Source organism: Onychomys torridus, chromosome 14 (genome assembly GCF_903995425.1).
Source record: "Onychomys torridus chromosome 14, mOncTor1.1, whole genome shotgun sequence".
Taxonomy (NCBI): Eukaryota; Metazoa; Chordata; class Mammalia; order Rodentia; family Cricetidae; genus Onychomys; species Onychomys torridus.
In genome coordinates, this window is record NC_050456.1 from 78,062,589 (window position 1) to 78,082,669 (window position 20,081).

At 46.0% G+C, this 20,081-nt stretch overlaps 1 protein-coding gene across 1 annotated transcript in view; it reads left to right on the forward strand.

Annotated features, from left to right (window-relative positions):
* Window positions 1-20,081, forward strand: part of Wdr20 (WD repeat domain 20) — a 64,841-nt gene that overhangs the window by 38,684 nt on the left and 6,076 nt on the right. The window contains 2 exon segments of the mRNA XM_036205875.1: window positions 13,538-13,666; window positions 13,668-14,798. Of these exon segments, the coding sequence (XP_036061768.1) occupies window positions 13,538-13,666; window positions 13,668-14,798 (1,260 nt within the window).

The window sequence follows — 20,081 nt, forward strand, 5'->3', positions numbered from 1 at the left end:
AGCACCCCGCCTGAGCTGTTGAACCCCTGTAAGAGTTTCTCTGTTCTTACTCAAGGGTATCGGGCCTTATTTTACATGTTGAGCTAAGTCATTTTTCATCTGTTCCCCTGTCTTTATCTCATATTATGCAAGTTTAAATGTTGTAGACTAGTGTCCTGAACTTGTTTTTTCCTCAAGGTCATTGTTTTGTGCATTTGTGCAGAGAATGACCAGCTCTCTACACAGATACCTTTAACCCTTCTGCTTGGGGGCTGGGGAGCTGGCTCAGAGAGTAAAGTGTTACTTTGGATTTCCAGCACCCATGTAAAAGCCAGGCATGGCCAGTGTGTCTTTAATCCCGGCTCTAGGAAGTGGAGACTGAAGGGTTGTAGGGATTCACCACTCAGCTAGTCTAGATGACAGTCAGTGAGCTCCAAGAGACCCTGTCTCAAGAAAAAAGATACAGAACAATAGAGAAAGCTTCAGCATGTTGGCCTCTGATCTCCACAGGTGTGTGCCTCATGTTGACATGCATGTATGCGCACACACATCACTTCTATAATGGAGACAAGCATATTGATAACTTGAGATGTGATTTTTGTTTGTTTGTTTTGAGGCAGGGTCTTACTGTATAGCCCTTACTGGCCTGGAACTTATTCTGTAGACCAGGCTGACCTGGAATTCAGAGATTCTTCTGCCTCTGCCTCCCAAGTGCTGGGATTAAAGGTATGTACCACCACACCTAGCTCTTGATGTGTATATTTTAAGCAAGAAAATACAGAATTCCAAACATTCTTCACATCACAGGACAATTGCATATGGATGGAATGACTTGGTGACATGCCCTAACGCTGCTTAAATTTCATCTTAAACTTTTGCGTGTGCATTTGACAAGCATTTGTCTAAGGGGCAGTTCTCATGCTCTTGAAAATATTTCTTATGCAGTTACCTTTCGAATGGTTAGGATTCCTGGAACCTAAAACTTAATCACAAGACACAGGTTTTGCCAGTCTTGTGTACACTGGGGTTTCTGATGTATCTTCAGTTCCGTTTAGGTAGGAACTTGAGCTGTCTGACCTACCTATTTAGAAACATGTCAGGATTTTTACATAGCAGACAGAAGTTGCCAAATAGATTGTGTTTATTCAAGCCATTACAGTGGCTTATCACCTCCAAGTATTACCCCATATTTGGTACTCTTTCTCTCCTGCATCAGTGTGACTTTCCTAGAGAACGGCAGAGATGAAGTAGACTTGAGGTGGACACTCTGGCTTCCAATCTCCACCTTGGTACTCAGCCTTTGAAGAAGGGTTATAATACATGGGCTTTGTGTCAGAAGGACTTGTGGTTTGTACTGTAGCTTGATTTTAATATCATGTGCATGGAGCAGGAACATTCTCTCAGTTCTAATGTAAGAAGTACATTTTGGGGCTGGGCGGTGGTGGTGCACACCTGTAATCCCAGCACTCGGGAGGCAGAGGCAGGTGGATCTCTGTGAGTTCGAGGCCAGCCTGGTCTACAGAGCTAGTCCAGGACAGGCTCCAAAGCTACAGAGAAACCCCGTCTCGAAAAACCAAACCACCCCCCCCCCCAAGAAAAAAAAAAGAAGTACATTTTGGGAAGGGGGAAGAATAGCCCCAAACTTGACACAGAGCAGCCACAGTTCTGATTCTTTGTAGTCCTTATGGCATATGCTGTCTCCATATCCAGTACCATCCTGGGTCCTTTTGGGTTTGCTAGGAAAAAACTTGCCGTCTGAATTGACAGCTGGAGAAAAAACTATTTGACCCCATTTTTCTTTAAAAATCTTAATCAGAAAAGAATCTATCTACCTAGACATTTTACTAATGCCATCAGAGGAAGTGATTTGTTAGTAGCTGGGTGATTTTACCTACCTGCCTACCTTGTCTGTCTGTCTGTTCATCAGTCCGTCCGTCTGCCCGTCCATCTGTCTGCCCATCCATCTATATCATCTATCTACCTACCTGTGTACCTACCTACCTTGTCTGTCTGTCTGTCTGTCTATCTATCTATCTATCTATCTATCTATCTGCTATCTATGTGTCTATCTACTACCTATGTATCTATGTATCTATCTCCTATCTCCTATCTATCTATTTGTCTGTCTGTCTTGATGGGACTGGAATAGATAACAAGGTAGGAGGCACAGTGTTACTCTTCACTGTTAACAGAATTGGAGTTGGAGTCATTATGGGGCTTCGCTTGTGTTTGGGTAGAAGAGCGTGTGATGGACTGGGAATGGATTAAACCCTGTGCCAAGCTGTTGGTAAACAAGACCCAGAGGCAGTTCTGACTGAGGATGGCACAGAATGCCACTTAGAGAACAAAAAAGGTCTTGTTGTGCTGGGGAAGGTGGGGGAGTTCGAGCCCACATAGCTCTGATGGCCAGACTCCTTCTGCCCTGGTGATGGAGCTGCAGGATAGAAAGCAGATCTTGCCTCTTCTTGATGTAAAGACAAGTTCCTGCCTACTCTTTGACTGCAGTTGGAAGTGGCTGTTCAGAATGCTAGGACTGTCTGCTTTAATGCCAGGTTGGCATTTGGAACTCAAGATTGAAACTGAGTACCCTTCACAAGTCTTTGGTGGTGTGAATCCATTTCTCCCAGGCACAAAAGCTGCACTTCTCAGAGTGACAGAAATGATGTAGAAAGATATCTTCGTATTCACTCAGCATTGGTGTGAGATTTAGAGGTTCCTGGTACTTGTACTTAGGAGGGTAGAAGGTTGGTTTTCACTTTATGTATGAAGAAATCTGCAAAGAAATGCTGCTAAGTGCCTTGTCCACATTAGGTAGCAAGTTCATAGAGTTATCATGATAGTGCTGTAACCAGAAATTAATTCCAGAAACTCTTCCTGGTTGTCAGCTCTAAGCCCCAGCAGATGTGGTTGCCTGTCTGACCCTGCCTTCTCAGGAGCTCAGTCGGTAAGGATAGATAGATAGAGTCCAAGCATGTGTTGTCACGGTCACATCAGTGACGTGTAGATGGGGTACATATTACTTGTGTTTTTTTTTGGTTGTTGTTTTGAGACAGAATTTCATGTAAATCAAACTGGCCTAGAGCGCACTATGTAGACCAGGCTAGCCTTGAACTCATAAAGATCCATATGCCTCTGCTTCCCAAGTGCTAGGATCAAAGGTGTGCACTACCACACCCAACGTGTATTCTCTAATATGTCAAATAAAAAATGTTTTAGAATAATTTTTTATTTTATGTATATAGATACTTTGCCTGCATTTATGTGTATACACTACATTCATGCTTGGTGCCAAGGAAGTTATAAGAGGATGTCAGATCCCCTGGAACTGAAGTTACTAGCTATGATGTAGGTGCTGGGAATTGAACTGATCCTTTGCAAGCTCTTAACCACTGAGGCATATATCTGCCCCTTCCCCACCCATCCCCCCCACTGGCATTTTAATTTTTCTTAAAAGTCAGATTTGGCTGGAAGCATGGGGTAGCTCACTGGGAGGCTGAGGCAGTTTGAAACCAGTCTGGGCTTCACAGAGATCCTGTGAAAGAAAAAGAGGGATTTTTTTTCTTTCTGAAAGAGGAAGATAGAAATTAAATCCAGAAGGGGTCTGAGAAGTACTTCCAGAGTCTAGCACTGATCTGGATTTGGAGCACTTGTAAGGGCAGGATGAAGGTAAGGATGCATCTCAGACTGAAGAAAGGGAGTTAAGCATGGTGCCGCATGCCTGGAATCCCAGCACTGGGGGAGCCAGCCTGGGCTGCAGAACAAAACCTTGTTTAAAAACGAACAAAGCAGAACAGGGAGGTTAGAAAGACAATGGTTGGCGTCAAGTGACAGCATAATTGAGCCACCGGGTGAAGCTTCTGGTAGTAGCAGCAGTCCTCACCAGACAGCGGGGTTAAACCAGATTATCATGTGGTGTGGAGAAACCCGGACTGAACACAGAGACTCTTGGGGAGGTTTGGGCTTTTAATCAAGGATCAGATGTGTTTTTAGAACCCTTGTCACTTTGGAAGGTGTATTGGAGTGAAGGAAGAGAGCATGACAGTAGCCAAGAGCAGTGAGAATACTCTAGTAAGTGTCCAGGTGGAAGTTGGAGGTTGCACTAGACTTTTGACCACCTGCAGGACTGTGTCTGCAGCAGATAAAACCTGCTTCATGTCACCCCTCTTAGAGGAGAGAGGTATAACCCGTATATCCTGGCCACAGATGGTGACCCACTGTGGTGTAGGAAGAAAGTGCAGGCTGTTAAACTGGCAGATGAGAAGTTCTGTCAGAGGAAGTGGTGTGCTTCAAGGTGAGGAGGGCACCAGAGTAAGGACTTGACAGGAGGCAGAGGCAGGCAGATTCTCTGAGGTCAAGGCCAGCCTGGTCTACACATGGAGTTCCAGGACAGCCAGGGCTGCACAGAGGAACCCTGTCTTGAGAGAGAGAGAGAGAGAGAGAGAGAGAGAGACAGACAGACAGACAGACAGACAGAGAGATCCCAGAGGACAGCTTCTGGGTAGGGCAATGTGAGGTGAGGGATGAGGATGGAGGGCGGCCCAGTTGTTTAGGAAGCCTGGGTTGTAGGATCCTGTGGAGAGAACAGATTGTCGTGGTTTTTTGGTTGGTTGGTTGGTTTGGCTTTTTTGTAGGTCTTTTTCTCTGTGCACATGAGTGCAGTGCCTGATGAGTCCAGAAGAGGGCATCAAGTTCCCTGGAGATGAGTTAGAGGCATTTGTGAACTACCTGACATGGGTTCTGGGGACTGATTTCAGGTCCTCTACATGAGCAGTAGGGGCACTTAACTGCTGAGCTTACTCTGCAGCCCCCAGGTAGGTATTGATGGAACTCACTATGGAAGGAGATATTAACAAGCCTGAAGGTACTAGCTGTCACTACATTTAGTGAGACTGGAAATGGGGCAGGGCTCAGTAATAGAGGGAAAGATAGAGGTTGGCAGTTTGTCTTTGGTTCATTTAAGAGATCTGTAGATGCTTGCAAACATGCATCTGAAGGGTATGTTGTTTGTTTATTAAGCAAGGAGACAGACAGGTAAGGTGACTCAGAAAGTAGAGGGCAGTTGCCACACTGGATGACTTGAGTTCCGTCCCTTCCACATAGTAGAAGGAGAGAAACCGCTTACATTTTCACTTCCACATGCGTGCCATGGCATGCACACACGCGCACACACACACACACACACACACTTCATAAATGAATGGACGAATGAAATAAGAATGTTAAGGAGGGATAAAAACTTGAGAGTTGCCAGCATGTAATCGTAGCCCTGAGATCGTAGACAAGGGTCTATGGGGAGAGTATGCTAGGAACAAAGAAAAGAGTGCCTGGGACTGTGTCATCCCATTCTGCCGAACATCAAACAGCCAGTTAATGCCCCCAGATAACACAATCCAGTAGCACCCAAGAACACAGACCCTTGCCTTTGAACAGACTAGGGTTCTAGTCTAGCTGGCAAATGGGAAGACAGTGTTTGCATGGTTGCTTGTGGGGAGGGGACAGTGAATTCAGAGGCAAATAGTGAAGGTAGCTCATAGGTGCTAGTCCAGTGTTGAGCTGTCTTCAGAGCAGTGAGAGGTCAAGGCTTCTCACTGGTGTGGGTGGTGTTGGAAGGAAAGGCTTTCTTGGGAGGCTAGACAGTTTTAAAGGATAAACTTTTTTTTTTTTTTTTTTTTTTTTTTTTAATTTTGCAGGGCAGAGACTCACTTTGCCTGTCAAAGCCATGTTGTCTCTTCTTCCTCACTAGCTCCCTGTGCTCACCCACCTGCTCCATTAATGTGTACATACTTGCATGCCCCTGTTTCTGATATCTGGTACTGGTGGTACATGAAACTTTCAGATGTATGAAGAAAATGGAATTGTAACTTCTTCATATGCGTTGTAGATAAAGATAGATGAAATTTTTATATCTGGAAGCAAGTATATTTTCAAAGGTGGTTTTTTTTTTTTTTGCTTCCAAATTAAAACAGAATTTTAAGTGCTTGTTTATAGAAAAATTGGAAAGTAGAGAACAAAAAAGCAAAGAAACATCACTTATAAATCCTAGTGCCTACTGCTATCATAGTCTATGTCTTTCTTTACCCTTCCCTCCCTCCCTCAGGCAGGAATTGAAGGACTCATACCTTTCACTAGAGATGCCTGCTGACATTGAGTTTGCCCTGGCACTCTGGTGTGTGAGCCGAGGGCAGCCCTGGTCATGGCCTGTCCTCAGATACTATAGACTCTTGTAGTGCTGTCTGCTCTTGACCAGAGAGAAGGAGAAATGCCTAGTTCTTCTAGAGTCTTCTGGGAAGTGAAGTCCTCAGCTCCTGCCTGTCTCTGCCTTTCCTAGTCTCTCAAAGTGGATTTGAGGTTTCTGTTACATCCTGTATGCATTTTGCCACACAGTTCATCAAGATGGTGGAGTCTACCTTTGAAATGAGAGAGCCATGTGGACATTGCTGGAGCACCAACGAGTGTGTTTCTGTAACTACTGGTTTGTGTATTTGGGGAGAGAGTATTAGAAAGGGACAAGGGACACTTGCTATATTAGAGTCATCAAAACCTTTTTGTATTCACAGAATGGTAACTTAAAGGAATTTTGAAAGTGAGTTTTGTTTTGTTTTGTTTTGTTTTTTTTGAGTAGCTCTGGTTGTCCTGGAACTCACTCTATAGACCAGTCTGCCCTACAGACCTTGAACTAAGATATCTGCCTGCCTCTGTTTTTCTAGTGATGGGATTAAAGGTGTATGCCACCACTGCCCAGCTTGGAAGTGGGTTGTTTTTTTCTCCATATATTAATAATACATAATAATGGGTTTTATGGCATTTTATTTTTTAAAGATTTATTTTTATGTGTCTTTGTGCGTGTATGTGCATATGTATACATGTGCTCTTGGATGTCAAAGCAAGTGTCAAATTCCCCTAGAGCCGAAGTTATAGTTAGTCATGAGCCTCTGGGTGTGGGTGCTGGGAGAGGCCATGGGAAAGAAGCACTCCTAACTGCTTACCCTCACTCCAGCCCCGTCATCGTGAGATTTTCTTATGTATGCATGTGTTTGGATCATTTTTACCCCTTTCCTTCTCTGTTGTCCTCTGTACTCAGGCTCATCCCTTTCCACCCCCCAGTTAGTTCTGATTTCATGTCTGTTGTGTGACGACACAGTGAGCTTCATTGGGATGGCTTGTGAGAGAGAGCATGGGCATCTTGCCAGTGGGTACACTACTAAGGAAAATGTCTTTCTTTCCCCTGCTAACTGCTTAATGCCTAGAGAATTACAGAGCTGGATGGGGCTCCATGAGCCCTTCCCCTTCACAAGACAGGTGTCAATGAGCCCAGTCTTGGGAGAGATTGTGTGGGTAATTACAGCTACTATGAATTGAAGACTGAAACCACTAGGTTTCGGGGATGGTGGAGCTGGTAAAGGCCCTTGCCACCAAGCCTGAGACCCACATGGTAGGAGAGAACCACTTCCCACAAGTTGTCCTTTGACTTGCCATTTATGAGCACGCACGCGCGCACGCACACACACACACACACACACACACACACAAACTTTTTTTGTTGTTTTTTTGTTTTTTGAGCCGAGGACCGAACCCAGGGCCTTGCGCTTGCTAGGCAAGCGTTCTACCACTGAGCTAAATCCCAACCAAACTTTTTTTTTTTTTTTTTTTTTTTTAAGTGTTGGGCCTGGAGAGATGGCTTAGTGGTTAAGAGCACTTGTTGCTCTTCTAGAATGCCCAAATTTGGCTTCCATGGGTACCCTCAGACAGATACACACATACACTTAATACCCTTAAGAAAAATAAATCTTTTTTTTCCCCTGAGACAGGGTTTCTCTGTGTAGTTTTGGTGCCTGTCCTGGATCTCACTCTGTAGCCCAGGCTGGCCTCGAACTCACAGAGATCCACCTGCCTCTGCCTTCCGAGTGCTGGGATTAAAAGCACGTGCCACCACTGCCTGTCTAAAAACGAATCTTTAAAGAAATAAAGTTTGGGGTGGACTGATGGTAGAGTGTGCTCTTTTCTTGCAGAGGACCTGGGATGTGCATTCTGTCAGTTTTGATTTTGTTGCTCTAGGAAATGAGCAACAGTTACCTACCTCTTAAAGTTTGAACATTGGTAAAAATGACATCTTATCCTTTCTTGGTAGCGTTGAAATACCTTTTCTATATTTCAATGGGAAAGCTTCAGCCTTCTCCAGTTAACTTTATGTTGCTTTTTTTTTTTTTTTTTTTTTTTTTTTTTTTTAGTGTTCTTATATTGGGGTTTTCTAACAACTGTTATGTTTTTAAAATTGTTCTAGTTTTTTTTTTTTTTTTTTGAAGAATGGCATTCTGATGGCAATTTTTTTAAAGATTTATTTATTGTGTATACAGTGTTCTGTCTGCATGTTGTCTTCAGACCAGAAGAGGGCGCCAGATCTCATCACAGATGGTGGGAGCCACCATGTGGGTGCTGGGAACTGAACTCAGGACCTCTGGAAGAATACCCAGTGCTCTTAACCTCTGAGCCATCTCTCCAGCCCTCTAGTGTTTTTATTACAAACCAAAATCTGTATTGTAAAATGCATACCCACCCCCCATTTTTTTTCTGCTTGTCATGTTGCTAGAAGTAAGAAAAATAAAAAGGAAGTGCTTCAGAAAGTTTCAATTCAAATTAATTTGTCATTGACTCTTGGATGTAGCTGCAGATTTCTTTCTTGTTCCCTTCTAACTAGTATGGTTGGACCCAGAGACTCCTCTACTAATGCAGTGGGCACAATGCCTTTTCCTTACTTAGTGGGCTTTTTTCCTTGAGTTACTGTCTGGAGTAGGCATGGTGATGCGACTTCTGAATTGGAAGAGGGGTGCATCTGGCTGAGTGTTCAGGGAACCATGCAGACTTGGAGTCTGCAGCTCTGCACCCAGCCTTGACCTGGGACCCGAGTGTCAGTGCTGTGCTGTGCTTTGGCCATGAGCTGGATTTTGTTATGTTCACAAAAGTGGTTTTAGGAACAGGCTCTGAGTCTTTTGGAAGCTGGCTCTGTCATGGAGAGCTCTGTGGTCACCATAGATAAAATGACAAGATGGCCTTGCTCTGTTCCCTCTGGGTAGATTTTCCCAGAATTCTACACTCCACCTTGCTACACCATCTTCATTGGAGCCCAGGATGTCACAGGTTTGTGTTGCTGCTCTCCATCTGCCTGACTTGATTTTCTACTCATTTTCACTAGCTACGGATCGACCTTTCCATCTGTCTCCCTGGCTGAACTCAGGGGTGTTTATGTACTTTTAACCTCTCGTCACCCCACCCACACTACTACCACGACACTCACTGTTACCAGATGCAGCACATTACCACTGGCTAGGCCGAAGACCTGTGGCCTCCTGACCTTGTCCCCACTTGACTAGGAGGGGCTTCTGCCTTGTTCTGTCACTTCTCGTTCTAGAGCCTTTGACGCCCTGCTGTCTGCAGTGGTACTTTCAAAGGAAATGCACTCAAAGTTTCAAAGGATGAAAATCAGGTGACCCTATCCTAGGACCTCACAGCCCTGTGTTCCAGTTCACAGTTCTATTCCGGGTGCTCAGCCTTTCCCAGGCCTGTGAGAGCCTTAGCCCTTTTTCCTCCTGCCTCACCCCACCCCCATGCAGTATGACTTAGAGAAATAGGGTTTTGCTGGGTATCTTCAAAATGCTCATCTAGATGAGGGTCTGCTCCAGTGAGAACTCAAAACCAACAAAGAGATCCTGTCCCCTACACTGGCTTCTAACATGAATTTATCATTTTGGTTTTACTTGTTTGTTTATTTTTTTATCAAATGTTTTCTAAAAATAAAAATGTAACTTTCTTGGTGTAGAGGCTGGTCTGTGTAAAAAAAATAAATAATTTTTTTTTGAGACATATACTCCTCGCTGGCATGGTGTTTGTTCCCTATTTAGCCTAGCCACGATGCCCACCTTCTGTCTGTAAGTTTTTACTCTTATATTATTAAAACGCCCCAGGTGTTTCTTTATTTGGAAGATAGGCACAGGACACTTTCAGTGTTTTTCTGTTACACTCAAACTAGTAACAACCTAGGACAGTGGAAGTCAGGTGACCTCTGGTCACGGAGTTGTAATTCTCACTTGCTGTGGGGTGAGCTAGGCTGGCACTGTGTTGCAGAGAGGCTTTGCTAGTGGGCATGGCCAGCTGGTCTCCAGGCTGTGGTGTAGAAGACAGCTGCCCATTGTGCAGCCGTTCTCGGCAGCACACTGCCACTGCCACACGCTCTGGAGTCCCTGCATTTGTCCCTCCGCCATCCGGGTCTCCCCAGCACGCTTGGTGCCCAGCTGACCCCTGCAGATTAACATGTTTTTCTTTGCTGTCCTCTTAGAAATGGAAATTGCCAGGACATCCCATTCCCAGCACTTTGTTTTCCCTTCTTGGTAGATTTTTTTTCTACACAGCATTTACTTCATCACACTACATGTGCCATGTAGAAAGGGATGGTAGTTTTAATTGATGCTGTATAAGATGTCTGACATATGGGATGCATTCAGTGCTGATTGAGTAAATGAGTAGATGTGACTTCAGACAAGTTTGATGACCTGTGAACGTCTGTCTCTTCATGGGCCATACCTTCTAATGGGGAAAGTAGGCTCTGGTGGGAGCATGAGATATGAGTCTCTGTGGGAGGCAATTTGGCTGCACCTCTAGAAAGCTTACAAAGCTCATATCCATCCCTTGGATCTGTATGTGTGCTGCTCATACTTGTGAAAACTGTCCTGGGCTCAAGGTCATTCATCCTACATCAGTACTGGACAGTAGGGGCTTGCAGCAGTCTGTCAATGTGATTGAGTGCTTTGTAATTTCAGAGAAGCATGAGGATGCACAGGTTGCATCAGTGAAAGGGAAAGAGGTGAATTGATCTGTTTGTGCTGTATTTGGCAGTTGTGTAACCAGAAATTCTGGGTAGATAAGCTAATCCCAGTGACTGGGGCAGCAGATCCTTAGTGCAGGAAAGGAGTCCAAGTGAGGCTTGCATTCTGCTGTAGTCATGCACATGAATGATGAGTGCTTGGACTGTGAAAGTGTTTGGAGCATTAGGGAGTGGGCGTAAAGCCTCTTGCCAGTTTCGCACCCAGAATAGATCCTCAGGTCGGAAGTGAGGCCTGCCCTCTTGCTGTGCCACGCCCCCGACTGAGACAGGCTCTCTTTTGGTTTTGTCTGTCATTGCTTACACTGGTGTGCCCAGTCCCTAGGGCCAATGGTAAGGTCTGCATCCTGTGGGCAGTTACAATGCATGGTGGTGCAGGTTTTCTCTGTCGGCTGCATCCACAAATTGGCTTAGGGTGGTTTGAGTGCATATTTTAGTGAGTGACATTGCTCTGCAGCGCATCTGGTCACATAACAGCACTTTCTTTCTTACCAGGATTACACTCTTTGAGCTCCAGTGGAATTTTTCTGTTGTACTTTTTTAAGGTTGTAGGTAAAAATATACCATACTGATCATACTACTAGAAGCTTTAAATTTTCCACATATAATAGAGTATACCAGTGCTGGGGGAACTGGGCTAGGGTCTGGACAGCAGTCTGGCTCTAAACACGAGTTCCCTGTGCAAGCCCACTTGGCAGAGTCATGTCCCTGGGCTCAGAGGGAGTGCTGGAGCAGCCTGACCTAGTGGGCAGTTGGCAGCAAGCCTTCAAGCTCCTGTAGAGGCTGGAGGCCTCTTAATTCTGCACCCTCCTAACACCCTCTTCCCCCAAAGGCTATGATCTAGCTATGAAAATCACCTGACCCTTGCTAAGAAACTTTGTAATTTATGAAAATATAAATAGTCTAATGGAAGTCCTAAAGAGCAGTGCCAGTGTTTAGACAGTTGACATTAACATAAGGCAGGTGCCTTTGATAGGCAGGTCACCAAGCAGGAAATGAGAATCAGGCAACACAAACAGTTACTGTGTTCCCATGTGCGGTACTTACTGGTCTAAGATGCCAGTAAGCAGAGATAGTTCATGCTCTTGGCTCAAACCCAAGAACTTGAAACTCCAGGCCTCCATACTGTAGGCACTCGGGCTCCCTCCTGTGTTTCCCTGTCAGAGTATTTGTTAGCGGTTCATTCCTTCCGAGTTCTTATTTTTATGCAGTGAGCTTGCATGGCTCATTTCTTTTCTGTCCTGTTCTTTATTATTGTTATTACTCTTGTTGTTGTTGTTGTTGTTGTAGTTAGTACTGTATTCGAAAACAGATCCTCATGTATGCTGCACCCAGCTTCCATTCTTTCTTTAAAAGTCAAATCATAGCCAGGTGGTGGGTGGTGGTGGCGGCAGTGGTGGCGGCGGCAGTGGTGGCACATGCCTTTAATCCCAGCACTCGGGAGGCAGAGGCAGGCAGATCTCTGTGAGTTCGAGGCCAGCCTGGGCTACCAAGTGAGTTCCAGGAAAGGCGCAAAGCTACACAGAGAAACCCTGTCTCGGGGAAAGAAAAAGAAAGATACAGATGAGATTGTACACATGCAGTTAAAGAGGCAGCTAGGTCAGTGGACCAGAGATAAGCATGGACTGGGTTGATAGTGATGGAGCACAGACTTCCGAGTTAACCTCCACCTTCTGAGAGAATCTGGGAGATGTGGGTTAAGATACTCACAGGCCAGCCCTATGGAGTGAGTGAAGACACAGTGAGTCCAGGCTGTATCCTGCCCAAGATCACAGGCTGCAGGTGGCTCCCTGCCCTGGAGCAGCCACAAAAAGGGGTAATGTGGTCATCCCATGGCCTGCAAGGCAAAGAAAGCTGTGAGGACTGGAACTTGTCCCGTGAGTCCTCATAGAGAGGAAGCTGCTGTAGCTGTGTGGCGAAACATTCCATTGCTTCTACTGTAAGGGGCCAAGGGCTGTCTCACCCAGTGTGCCCAGGACCTGGGACCTGAGCACAGGACAGGCTCTCAGCAGATACTCATCAAATGACTGGCACCCTCAGGAAGACAGTGTCCTGACACCAATCACAGTTCTAGAATGTGGCATGTGGTGATACTTTATTTGTGCGTTAATAAATCAAGCTTGCCTGGAGATCAGGGGGAAAAGACCAGCCATTTTAAGTAAACAAAGAAGTCAGGCAGCACACTCTGTGTGTTCAAGACCACACTAGGAACAGAGCCAAGCGTGGAGACACACACCTTTAATCCCAGTACCAACCATAGAGGTCTGGAGGTCTGTACAGACAGACAGTGACAGAGCTGTATAGGAAGAGGAAGTGAGGTAGCTGGGCTAAGAGCCAAGGAGAGGGCAGAAAAGCAAGGCATATAAGCCTGGGTAGACAGGAAGTCACGCTCCTTGGAAGCTGCAGAGTTGGTGAGGTGAGGTTAGCTGGTGGCTTTCCCTGTTCTCTCTAAGGCTTTAACCCAAATTTCTAGCTCCATGTTTTTTATTTAATAAGACCATTTAGAAATTAGGCTACAGGGCCACAAGCTCTTCACTGGCCTGGCTGACACAGGATAAATGTGAGTGCCTGGATGGACTCTTCCCTTCTTGCCAAGAAGCAGACAGATTTTTTTTTTTTTTTTTTTCTGGAAAAGTAGACCTTAACTTCTCCATTGTGATAACTTGTTCTCCTTTGTCTTCGCAGAGACTAATAGACAAGTCACGCGTAACCTGTGTCAGATGGGTTCCTGGTTCGGAAAGCCTTTTCCTAGTAGCCCATTCAAGTGGGAACATGTACTTATATAATGTGGAGCACACTTGTGGCACCACAGCCCCCCCACTACCAGCTTCTGAAGCAGGGAGAGAGCTTTGCCGTGCACACTTGCAAGAGCAAATCCACAAGGAACCCTCTCCTTAAGTGGACGGTGGGCGAGGGGGCCCTCAACGAGTTTGCTTTCTCCCCAGATGGCAAGTTCTTAGCGTGTGTGAGCCAGGACGGGTTTCTGCGTGTGCTCAACTTTGACTCTGTGGAGCTGCACGGCACGATGAAAAGCTACTTTGGGGGCTTGCTTTGTGTGTGCTGGAGCCCAGATGGCAAGTACATTGTAACAGGTGGAGAGGACGACTTGGTGACAGTCTGGTCCTTTCTAGACTGCCGAGTAATAGCTAGAGGCCATGGGCACAAATCCTGGGTCAGTGTTGTAGCATTTGATCCCTATACTACTAGCGTAGAAGAAAGTGACCCTATGGAGTTTAGTGGCAGTGACGAGGACTTCCAGGACCTTCTTCATTTTGGCAGAGACCGAGCGAACAGTACACAGTCTAGGCTGTCCAAACGGAACTCTACAGACGGCCGTCCTGTAAGTGTTACCTATCGGTTTGGTTCAGTGGGTCAGGATACACAGCTGTGTTTATGGGACCTGACAGAAGACATCCTTTTCCCTCACCAACCCCTCTCAAGAGCAAGGACACATACAAATGTCATGAATGCCACAAGTCCGCCTGCCGGAAGCAATGGGAACAGTGTCACTACGCCTGGGAACTCTGTGCCCCCTCCATTGCCACGGTCCAATAGCCTTCCACATTCAGCAGTTTCCAATGCTGGTAGCAAAAGCAGCGTCATGGACGGGGCCATTGCCTCTGGGGTCAGCAAGTTTGCAACTCTGTCTCTGCATGACCGGAAGGAGAGACACCATGAGAAAGACCATAAACGAAATCATAGTATGGGACACATTTCCAGCAAGAGCAGTGACAAACTGAATCTAGTTACTAAAGCCAAAACGGACCCAGCTAAAACTCTGGGAACATCGCTGTGTCCTCGGATGGAAGATGTTCCCTTGTTAGAGCCACTGGTCTGTAAAAAGATAGCTCATGAAAGACTGACTGTATTGGTATTTCTTGAAGACTGTATAGTCACTGCTTGTCAGGAGGGATTTATTTGCACATGGGCAAGGCCTGGTAAAGTGGTAAGTTTTAATCCTTAATGCTGCACCAGATCTAGAACTTGACTAGGTAGTGATTTTTTTCTTGTGGGAGGGTGGGATGTACAATGAATGTGAATGACACTTCTTAATGTAAATCTAAATGCATCAGAGCCATAATTTTGGATACTGCATGCCATGTAATTCCGAATCATTTGATAATCCACCTAGAGCATTTAAAAAATATATAATCAGACTAATTGCCAGCCAAGTCAGTCATCCCTCTGGTATATAGAGCCCCCAAATTAGCAGTCCTGGATCAGACTATTCCAGTTATAGGGAAATCATGACAGTGTGGCGAGATAATGACATTAAAATGCTAAAGTCAAAATTTATGCTTTAACTGGGATATTTTTGCGCAACTACTCAACTAGATTGTTATACACCTGGTAAGTGTATGTTCAGTACAGATGGCCATTAATTATCATTTATAGTCCAACTTTTTATCTTAAATCATAAAATGTTTAGGAATCTATGAAATTTAACTTAGGAACAAAGCGTTCATCAGGGTTGATTGATATTATTTTTACATTGTCTGGCAATCCACAGAAAGAGAAGAGCCTTAATTTTTAAAACCCATTTTAGTCATTTTATGACAATTAAAATTGTTTAATAAACATCGTTTTTCAAAGAAGCAGTTTGTAGAACTCTGATTGCAATTGTTCACTAAACTCTCCACATGTTCCAGAGCCTGGAAAGTTAAGATGTGCTGTGGCCAAGGACACTAGCTGCAGCTTTCAGAAGGGCCTCTTGCCACATCAGCTAAGACTTACGTGTTAGATGTGCATAGCTTGTGGTTTTTTTTCCCCAACAGGGAAAAGAAGGTTCTGTCTGTTTTGTTGGCGGGGGGCTTTGTTTTGTGGTCAGGAAGGTGGGTCTGGAAGTCAAGGGCAGGCTCCTCAGTTCAGCTGTGTGTCAACTGTTAGGTTCTCCAGGCAGCAGGGTACCTTCTGACATGGCATTGTGGGGTAGGGCTCTGTCCCCATAAGGAAAGCACAAGGCACACCCACCCCTTTATCTTCTTGGATGGCAGCTGTGAGTCCAGGAGGGCTCTGGAGACAGATGCTGGTGCAGGACTCAGATCCTGCCCTGAGTGCCTCCTCTGGGGCCTGGTGGCCTGCGTCCCCTCAAGAGCAGTGCTGTGGACCGCCCCTGTGGCAGGAGAGTGATGGGCATTGAAGTTTGCTTCCAACTCCTTGGGTCCTGCTCAGTTGCTCAGGGGATTTCTTTCACGCTCTAGTTTTCACAGTGGAGGGTAGTTCTTGGAGCTGGGTATTTTGTGTCAGAATGATAAGTTATTTTATCTGTTAATTTATTTAGAACACTTAGGATTATTTTTCTGTCCGGTACACCTTTGTAATGAACTGTAGCAGGAAGGATCATTTATATTGGCTTGAGTAGTGAATATGGCTCAATAGCAAAGATTTGGCGGCTTTTATGTTTCCACCGTGTCAAAACTCTGGTAGACAGCAGCCAGCTACCTGGCTTCACTCTCCAGAAAGCCAGGCCAGGTCCCAGGCCCCTTCCCATGCTCCAGCTTGTTCATGGCTGGACCCGTGGCCCCCATCCCTATCCTCTTCCTCCTTGTGTGCCAAGCATTTCCTGTCCCTGAGCAGCTCTTCACAAGGATGCTTGTGTCCCATCTGCCTTGGAAATATACCCCTTAGTTCTTAGGGTTAATTGATCTGAGGTAGCAAAGACTGCCACCATGTAGACTGTCTGGACTTCAGAGGTCAAATTGGGCTGCCAGGTGGGCAGGTTAGAAGTAAACACTCCATGCACAGTTTCTGAAATTCACTTTCAAATGCTTCTGAGGCATTGAGTATGCAGTTTCCAAATTCAGGACTTTGTGTTTGGCCTAAGTAGAGTGGCCAATCATAGGTAAGTAATGTTTATGGTAAAGCTTCTGGTGATCTCTCAGTTCTGAAGCTATTTTTGCTGGCAGGGGAGCCATCACATGTGTGCTTGTGGACCCAGCACAGATAATGGGCACTTAAGGATCTCCAGGACCAGTAGCATCCCCAGCCCCATCTGCTGGGGCGCTGACAGAGTGACTTAAGAGCCACTTGCTGTTGGGAATTGGGAGAGCAAAATAAGAGGTGGATACTACTGTTTCCTTTAAAGAAAACAAAAAACAGGCCTCCTATATTGTCTGATAGAGGCCTGTGAATTCTTTTCTGCATCCCCATGATAACGTCAGTTTGTGATTTGGGGTTTGGTCACAGTTTCTTCCAATTTCTGCGGCTAAGTGTAGGACCCTTAGTGTCTATTCTGGAACCCTGTTCAGGGCCCCTTGCTGTGTCTCTTACTCTCCTGGGCTCCCCTGCCAGCTTCAGGGACTGGTAAGAGCCCAGGGTCAGCTCTATAGGGGCTGTCTCAGCTGCATGGCCTGGCCCAGGCTGGCCCCTGCATGCAGGGCCGTGCCGCCCTGAGCCCCCTCTGCCCCCGACTGACCCCTGCCCCTTTCTTTGGCAGCTGGCAGAGCAGCTCTTCAGGCAGGAGGACAGAGTGCCAGGTGTTCTCCAAGACCAGAACTAAAGGGGCGGCGGCTCCTTCCTCCTGTGCCCTGCACACAGAGGTGGTGGGGTGTCATGGGCTTGTGTCATGGTGGTTCCGGATCTCCAAACAATGAGACATAGGGCCACCCTGCTCCCACAGTAGCCACCCAGAGAAATTTGGAGAGCATGTTTTTAGTTTCCTCACCAAACTTTGAGCTTCCTCATAAAAACATCCCCGTTTCTCGGTTGAACATTTTCATAAGCAAGAATGTCTTTGACAGCTAGCCCCAAATAAAACAGCTTTTGGCAAGAGGCCCTTACAGACAGAAGTCAAGTCCACGTGGTGTTGCCCAGAGTTCTGCTGGGGCCCAGTGAGGGCTCTGCTATACAGGTCCTGTCTGTCCTGCTCGCCCACCACAGGCAACCTTTCTGATGACTCCAGAAGCCAGCTGCACCGTAACTCTGGTGAATCAGCCCCCAGCCCATTCCCACTTTTCTCTTCCTGAGCGTGGGGTACCAAAGGACTCAGCAGCTGCCCGGCAGGCGCTGCTCTTCTGAACCACATCCCGCCCTCTTGAGAGGCTTAGAAGTTGTGCCTTCTTTTCAAAGCAAGTGTCCCAGAGAGATTGGGTGATACCTGCACAGTAACTGTGGACCCCAAATTGACTGACAGAGGGTTAGTTGCGTTAGTCTGTCATGCTGGTTGGGTTTAGAAGTGTTGTGAGAGCCACTTAGGATGAAGAGTGGATGCTTTTAGAAAAGCCCAAGGTGGAGCAAGAAAGAAGCCACAGCGTCTGAAAGACACTCTGAAATGAGGTGTGACAAGGGCTATAAAACTTTAGTCTCTGTGCCTGTGTACACACATCGTACTCCTGAGGGCCAGTGTCCCCTCTAGTGTTTGTCTTGAAACACCCAAGGCGTGATTGTCTAACAGCCACTTCTCCCCATCCCTCCTCATCCTGTGACACATTCTGAAGTTTTAATAAATTTTCACATACTGCATTTGTACTAAAATTAGTGAGCCTGCCTTAGCACTATGTGTTCGTGTGTGCAAGGTCCTCTCACCTCTACTGGACGGAGGTGTTTTCTTTCTTTGTTGAGCAAGCTCAAAGTCTGAGGAGGAACAAGGCACAGGACATGTAGGGCCACAAAAGGGTCCTGTGGAAACCCCAGTGCCACTCCAGTCTGTCTGCCCACTTGAGGAAAAACTAGGAACAGTTTACTGGTGGCTTCTCCAGTGACTGATCTTGGAATGCAGGCTATGCTGTGGGCAGTCATGGCTGAAGGGGTCCATGGTCCCTTACGCCTCTTGGCTCAGGGCCAGCTCTATCACTGAGGCATGTGTGTCTACTGTTGAGGTCTCTCCCCTCACTCATAGAGCCTCCATGCATTTCTCTGGGTAGGCCTGATACTGACTTGAAGGCCTCTGGTTGGAGTTTGGTTTCTAAGGCTGAACTACCCACTATCGGGAATGTCTGGAGGAGCCACCACACCCACCAGGCCCTTTTCTCTCCAGAGTGTGCTGTTTGCCTTGGGCTGACTGGACCACCACTAGCTGGCTTAGGTTAACATGGTGCTCATCAAAGAGCTGTGTGGTGTCCCAGGGAGAGGAGACATCAGTGGAATTAGTGAAGCCTGTGGCTCGCTGTGGAAAAGCACTTGTATTCAACTGTTACCTTGAGACTCAGATCCCAAGTTCATCTGTAAGAACACGCTCTTCTGACGGAGCAACTGTCCTGTCAATGCTGAGGTTTCATCATGCTGCAACTGTTACATTATCTTTGTGTCATGGTTCAATTCCTGACTCTTGAGTTCAAAGTGTGAAAATCCTGCATTTTAACTTCTGTGTACTTGGGTTTTAAAGCTGTTATTAGGTGACATGTGTAAAAGTTGTATGGGTATTTATCTTCAGTGAGAGTCAAGGTAAATGTGTATTTCCTTTTTTACATTTTCATCTGATCTCTTCACAACTTGAATAAATGTCATGAAGAGCCCCCCGCTGTGAAGTTCCAGGGAGCTGAGCTCCTAATGTTGCAATAACTAATGAAGCTTGAATATCAGTATTGTTACTTCTTCAATCTAAGAACCACGTTTCTGTTCCCTTGTCACTGTCACAGCAAAAGAGACCTACCACATACTTGACATTCTGAAGTACTGGAGGCTGTCCTCTGTATATTGACATTGAATAAACGTGTGAATGCCCTGTAAATGTAGATAATTTCAATAGTCATTTTCACATCTAAGCTTTACAAAAAAGAATCTCAGTGAGCCAAAAAAGAAAAGTTAAATGCTGTAAAATTAAGAGCCCTTGTTCGTGTTTATAAACAAATAACCATGGAAGCCATCTCTTCCTACTGACTGTGTGTCATAGTCAGCTTACTAGATGAAATGCTGACTCTGAGCATCAGAGATGCTGTTCTGTGTGAGCTTGTCTGAATGAGGCACTGGGATTCTCTTTGAGTGTGAAAAGGTTTCAATGTAATGTGAATGTTAACTCTCTGAAGGTAGCTGGGTACCAGCTGGCTCTGCAGCCACCAAGGCAGCCTAGTTAGCCAAGGGCAAGGTGGGCCTCTGTAGGAGCTCTTCCCTCTCAGCACACTTCCCACCTCACCCCTGCTGTCCACCTCACACCCCCTCCCCTGGGCTTCTGTGCTGGGGGATGGCTAATGTCATCACCTAGAGCTACAGGACCAGGCAGCAGGTGACACGCTGCTGAGAATAGGGTATCAGCAGTGCATACTGTCCTGCACTGCAGCATTGCCCTCAGGGA